Source organism: Hipposideros armiger, unplaced genomic scaffold (assembly GCF_001890085.2).
Source record: "Hipposideros armiger isolate ML-2016 unplaced genomic scaffold, ASM189008v1 scaffold_502, whole genome shotgun sequence".
NCBI lineage: Eukaryota > Metazoa > Chordata > Mammalia > Chiroptera > Hipposideridae > Hipposideros > Hipposideros armiger.
This window is the reverse complement of record NW_017731852.1, coordinates 366,658-372,655: the sequence shown is the minus strand read 5'-3', so window position 1 is coordinate 372,655 and position 5,998 is coordinate 366,658. Positions and strand designations below refer to the sequence as shown.

The 5,998-nt window shown below is 43.1% G+C and overlaps 1 protein-coding gene across 10 annotated transcripts in view; it reads left to right on the top strand.

Annotated features, from left to right (window-relative positions):
* The window catches only part of HNRNPM (heterogeneous nuclear ribonucleoprotein M), a 43,758-nt gene that overhangs the window by 25,136 nt on the left and 12,624 nt on the right, over positions 1-5,998 (top strand). For 6 of the 10 annotated variants that reach the window (XM_019667644.1, XM_019667639.1, XM_019667646.1 and 3 more), the window contains 4 exons: positions 1,396-1,456; positions 3,767-3,868; positions 5,197-5,241; positions 5,732-5,809. In XM_019667644.1, the coding sequence (XP_019523189.1) occupies positions 1,396-1,456; positions 3,767-3,868; positions 5,197-5,241; positions 5,732-5,809 (286 nt within the window). The remainder of the gene's footprint in view (positions 1-1,395; positions 1,457-3,766; positions 3,869-5,196; positions 5,242-5,731; positions 5,810-5,998) is intronic. The other 4 variants (XM_019667647.1, XM_019667637.1, XM_019667643.1 and 1 more) reach the window with 1 other exon arrangement.

Genomic DNA, 5,998 nt, shown 5'->3' with positions numbered 1-5,998 from the left:
TCCCAAGCCAGCTCTTAACCAATGCACCAGTTGGCCGGCCCTGTATACATGGGTTTCCAATTTTCACCATGTTTAGTTAGCATATCTATTGTGAAACCTAATTAAGTTTGGTTCAGACAACCTTTAAAGTTCTGTTGAAGCGCTTCAGTATAAACATTAACCCTGCTCTGCCAAAGATAATAGTTAATATAAGCATGACTGGAATGTGCTGAGGGCAATCGAGTTAGCACTCACTTTCAGGAAGAAAATAAAAGGACTATTAAAGAATTTTTAGAGCCTGCCAAGTGGCGTGTTGGTTAAGAGCTGTCTTGGGATGCCAGCTCTGAGCAGCAGGGCCCCAGTTCAGATCCCCACATGAGGGCCAGTGACACTGCCCTCTACAGTTAAAATGGTGAACAACAGCTCAACCTGGAGCTGGGCTGCCGTGAGTTGCCAGCGCGGCGTAGGCTGCAACCCCTGTTGCAGTGGGCTGCCATGAGCTACCTTGAGTAATCCAGCAGCCAGCGTGAGCGGCTGTCCACAGGCTGGCAACTGATCTGCCTCACCTGGGAAGAGCACAGTGATCACAATACCAACATGGGCCAGTGAAGCAAAGTCCTCAACAACTAGATGGAAGAACAAAACAACAGCAACTTGTCTGTTCCCCTCCCCCGATTCCCCAATTATTTTTAAAAAGAATTTTTAGTTACTTGAAACATTCAGGTTTTGTGTTTTTTTTGTTTGTTTTGTTTTTAAATAATTGCTTCATGTGACTTAAAAGTCAAAAAGCGTGAAAAAGATAGTGTGAGAGTCCCTTGCTTCGTGCTCAGGTCCTGCCCATCCCCCCACAGTATATACATGAGGATCCTTCCCCCTTTACACAAAAGGTGGCAAGAACTTTTCCCATATTCCTTTTTTTCTTTTTCTTTTTTTTTTTTAAAGATTTTATTGTGGAAGGGGAACAGCCAAGTAGTTGTCTTTCAATCTTAGTTGTGGAGGGGCCCGCCAGCTCAGCTCCAAGTCCAGTCTAGTTGCTCAGCTCAAGGTGCTGTGTTCAGTTAGTTGTGGGTGGGCGTAGCCACCATCCCATGCGGGAGTCAACCCTACATACAGCCTTGTTAGGATCAGGTGCTCTGACCAGCTGAGCCATCCTGCCACCTATTGGCAGCTCAGCTCAGGTGCAGCTCACTGGCCCATGTGGGAATCGAATTGGCCACCCTGTTGCTCAGAGCTCGTGTTCTTAACCAACTGAACCACTCGGCTGGCCCCCATATTCCTTTTGATACTTGCTTGGTCTTCCATGGCAAGGATGTATCATAATATATCAAACCAGTCCTTTGTTGGGGATTGTTTCCATCTTTTGTGTTGCAAACAACGCTGTCAGGAATACTGAGATTTATTCACTTTCTCTTTCAGGATGAGAGGGCCTTACCAAAGGGCGATTTTTTCCCTCCTGAACGTCCTCAACAGCTTCCCCGTAAGTATTTCCATTACCATGGCTGAGATTTTGAATTTGTTTATACTAACCAGAAAACTACAATTACCCATGAACCTATGCCATGTTATTCTGCAGTTCTCTTGACCATTCTTGAGGGAAAGGTTCAAAAGGTGTTTTGTGTGTGTGTGTGTGTGTGTGTGTGTGTGTGTGTATTAATCCCTTGTGGATTTTTTCCAGGGTGAAAAATGAGCAGAGAGATTCAAAACTTAGGATTGTTAGGATTACTTTGTGGTGAGGCAGGCTGCTCAGGATGTAGTTGGGCATTTTGAAGGTGTCCTGGGGAAGGAAGAACTCAAACTGCAAAGGGACTTAAAGCCAGGCTGCCCATGGGTCCAGAAGAGATTGGGTATCACTGTATGGCCCAGCACTTCCACTCCTAGTTACACTTCAAGAGAACTAATAGCTTACATCCCCACAGAAACACATACACGGATGTTCATAGCAGTATGATTTCAGCTTATGAGTGGATAAATACAATAGTACATCCGTACAATGGGATTTACTCAGCCATAGAAGGAATGACGTACCAATACATGTTACAGCATGGATGAGCTTGATTCCTTCTATAGGAAACGTCCAGAACAGGTGAATCTGTAGACAGAAAGTAGATAGTGGTTGCCAGGGCCTGGAGAGAGTGGTAAGTGGAGAGTGACTACTAATGGGGAGGTAGTTTCTTTTTCTGGGGTGATGCTTGCATAAGTGAATATACTAAAAGTCACTGAGCTGTATACTTTAAATGGGTGAAGCTATGGCATGTGAAGTACAGCAATAAAAAATTTTATGTAGGGTTATTTGCAACGTCCAGGTGAAAATCTGCCCTGAGACAGGGAAGGCTAGTTGATTGGTCACCACATAGAATGAAAAGGGGGCATATTAGTGAAGTCCCAGGCACTCATCTGACAAGCCCACAGGGGCTGAGACCTGCTTGTGCTGTGGTGGGGAGGACTTGCTACCAGGTGAGGCAGTTGGGGCAGGGCTGTTTTGAAAGGCCAGCCTGTTCCTCTGGTCTGGAGCAGTGTATTAAACCTGGGGCCAAGCCCTCAGAGACTAGAAAACTATTTCTTTAGTGCCTTTGCAATGTATAGTTATAGAAGCATAATAGAGGCAGATTTTGAGGGGAGGTTGATGGTTTCAAGAACAGGAGATGGCTTACCAGTTGAAAGAACATTATTTAGCGAAGGACCACATTTCCTTGTAATCCATATGATCACTTGGCAGTGATCACTCAAGTTCAAGGTGATGGCTCTTGTTGACTTTCTTGCCTAGAGGAGTTGGGGGGCGAGCGGGCTGCTTGGTAACCTTGGCAGGCACACACTGGGCACCAGGGAGCCCATTATCCATGGCTTTTGGTTGCAGAGCACATTTCAGAGGGTTGACTTGAAAGCCTTTAGTGCTTTGGGAAGCAGTAACCTTGGTGATATCTTGCTGCTGTTATTGTGCAGTTTAAAAGCAGGGTTGTTAATCAGATTAAATACTTGGGAACTGCTATCAGGGTTTTTTAATGAACTTCCCCTCACCCCCGTTTTAAAAAAATCTCAAAAAATCTTGCCTGGTCTTGATTGAAGCCTCATGCCATGGTCACCCAGAGTGTTGCAGGTGTGTTAACACCATCTCAGGCCTTGTTGGTAATTTGATACCAGCCTATTCTTGCATTCCTGTTTGTTTGTGGAGCATGGAGTTGGGAGTGGGCTGGGGTATCCATCGAGGTTTATGAAGCTTTCTGGGTAGAATATAGGTTCTGTGAATCCACTAGCTTCATTGTTACTAAAACCACCTGCAATGGAGAGAATAATGTATGCTCAGTGTATTAATTGGCTGGTTTATAACATTGTTTTTTCATAAGAAAAGTCCTTTGGGCTTCCAGGTTGGGGGGGAGGTGGGCATATTTGTGCTGCTTGCCACCTGATGTCTTGACTTGCTTTGTTTGATCAAAAATTTCTCAGTTCACGATTTAGGGAAACAGCTAAGATGCTCATGGTTTTTATTGTGTGAGTTCCTAGTTCTTCTCTGTAACTTTCAAGTGAACTGATTTTTACTTGTCCTTGCTTTATACATGTCACAAACTCCAATCTGTAATTGCATATAAAAGGTTGTGCCTTAAAAAGGGAGAGCTCCCAAATGTACCAGTGTTGAGTTATGAATAGACCCTGGGTTTGTTGATGGAGGTGGATAGGTGGGAATGACTGAGACAGCTGTGACACAGTAAACACAAAGAGTCTTTGGTTTTGAGGGTCAGATCTATTCTAAGTGAGTGGAATCTACACTTCTGACTTTCTCTTTTCCTTTCAGATGGACTTGGTGGTATTGGCATGGGGTTAGGACCAGGAGGGCAGCCTATTGATGCCAATCACCTGAATAAAGGCATTGGCATGGGAAACATAGGGCCCGCAGGTGAGAATTACAGTGTGCCTCGATTGGGCATTTCTGGGGAATTTAAAAGTTATTATAGTTATATAGTAATGAAAATTATTAATTGGAATAATTGGACATTGAGTAGTTCAAGTGGAATAAAGATTTAATTGGTACAAAAGTCCATCTTTATTAATCTTTGATTCATTTTGATAAAGGCAGTATTTTGTATTTTTCCCGACTTGAATCCTTTTTTTCTAAAGCCATTATACCTTTGTGTTTTATCCTCCTGAGCTGAGATAGCTGAGCCATTCAATAAAAGGAGGCAAGCCAGAGAGTTGGTCTTGCTCAAGGTCACACTATCAGTTAGTGACAGAGACTGTAGGTCTCCTGACCATGGGACTGCAGCACTGCCACAGTCTATTACCCAGACCCCCTTGGGCTCAGGGCTGGTGTTGACATAGCTTCTAGAGACTGGGGCATTGATGGATGCAAAAGGGCACGGAGAGCCTCATTGCATGACCGGCATAGCTGCTGTATGTTGGCCAGAGGACAAGTGATGCACAATGTTGTTTTTGTTCAAGAAGACAAGAAATAGCTAATGAATGAAAACTTTGACATGTAGAATAAACTTTAAACTTTGCTGTTTAGCATTTTCATTTTTGTGCAGTGAGGCATTTATATACGATTAAGAAATACTTCATTTTTATAACTTCAGATTTAAGGTCTTTCTTTCTTGAAATCCTTTGAATTGCAAGATGAGTGCCCCTCTACCCTACTACTGTCAGTTCTGTATGTGCCTTGTCTTCCTTCCAGTTTAAACTCTGGGGCTGACCTCAACGTCCTGGGCCTCAAATGGCTCTACCAATCTGACCTCCCCCCGCACCTCCCCACCTGACACTTAAAGAAGCAAGCCTGGTGTGGCGGGGAGGGAAGCCTCAGTGTTTTTAGGGAACTGCTTTTTACTTAGAATTTTACCTTTCAAAGGGATGTTAAAATCCACTTCTGTTCCCTAAAAATAAGCTTTTAAAACGAGAATGTTCTTTATACTCTGTACCTTGTAATTAATTATATTTCATGTTTAAAACTGTCTGCCTTGGTCATTTAATAAACTATGTGGACCCTACAAAATTTTGAGTTACATGGTGATTATTAAAGGCATAAATAGTTTTCTTGGAATTGATAGTTTGACAGTTGAAATGGTAGAGGCTCCCCACCCCCCCACACACACACTTTTTCTTGAGAATTAAAATATATTCATAATCGGATATTTTTTGTTCATTTGCTGGTTTGGAATTTCTTGTGTTTTTTAAGTTCAATCGTTATTGCTTTGACATAATTTAGTTTGCATTGATTTTTTTCTTTTTAAGGAATGGGAATGGAAGGCATAGGATTTGGAATAAATAAAATGGGAGGTAAGAAATTTAAACTGAAGTACAAATGTAATCACTTTTAGGTATGGTTTTCTCTCATTTTTCCTCTTTCTCTCCCCGTAAGCCCTGCATGAAATTCTCATTTTGGTTTCCAAAAAGCTGGAGTCTCAAAATTACTTTTACTTGTCAGTCTTTGCAGTGGGTGTCTTGGCATTTGGTTCTGGCTTTCTCACTAACTAGCTCTGTGACCTTGGGCAAATCACTCCATCTCTCTGGGCCTCTCTTTGCTTGTCTATTCATAGAGGGGCTTGGATCAGATCAGGATTTTGAGGATGCTGATTTTTAAGCAAGGGCACTAGCATTCTCCCCCTGGAAACCCCCCACCCCCACCCCCACCCTGTCCTTAAACTTGGTAAGTTAGTTCCTAGCAGAAAATAGGAGATGCCCAAGGTGAAACTTGTGAAAACTTTTCTTTTTCTGATCAGTCTAAGAGTCTTGTTGGGATGATGCTGAAATCCGACTTCTCTTACAGGCATGGAGGGACCCTTTGGTGGCGGTATGGAAAACATGGGTCGGTTTGGATCTGGGATGAACGTGGGCAGAATAAACGGTAAGACGAGTGTTGCCTTCCTGCTTACACTTCACCTACCTTAAACTTACCCTTTGCTGGCTCTTGGCTCTTGGGGTGACCTTTAGGCAGCAGACCCTTTTTTTTTTTTTTTTAAGAGTTTTTATTGGGGAATCGGGGGAGGGGAACAGCGTTGGGGAATTGGGGAAGGGGAACAGACAAGTTGCTGTT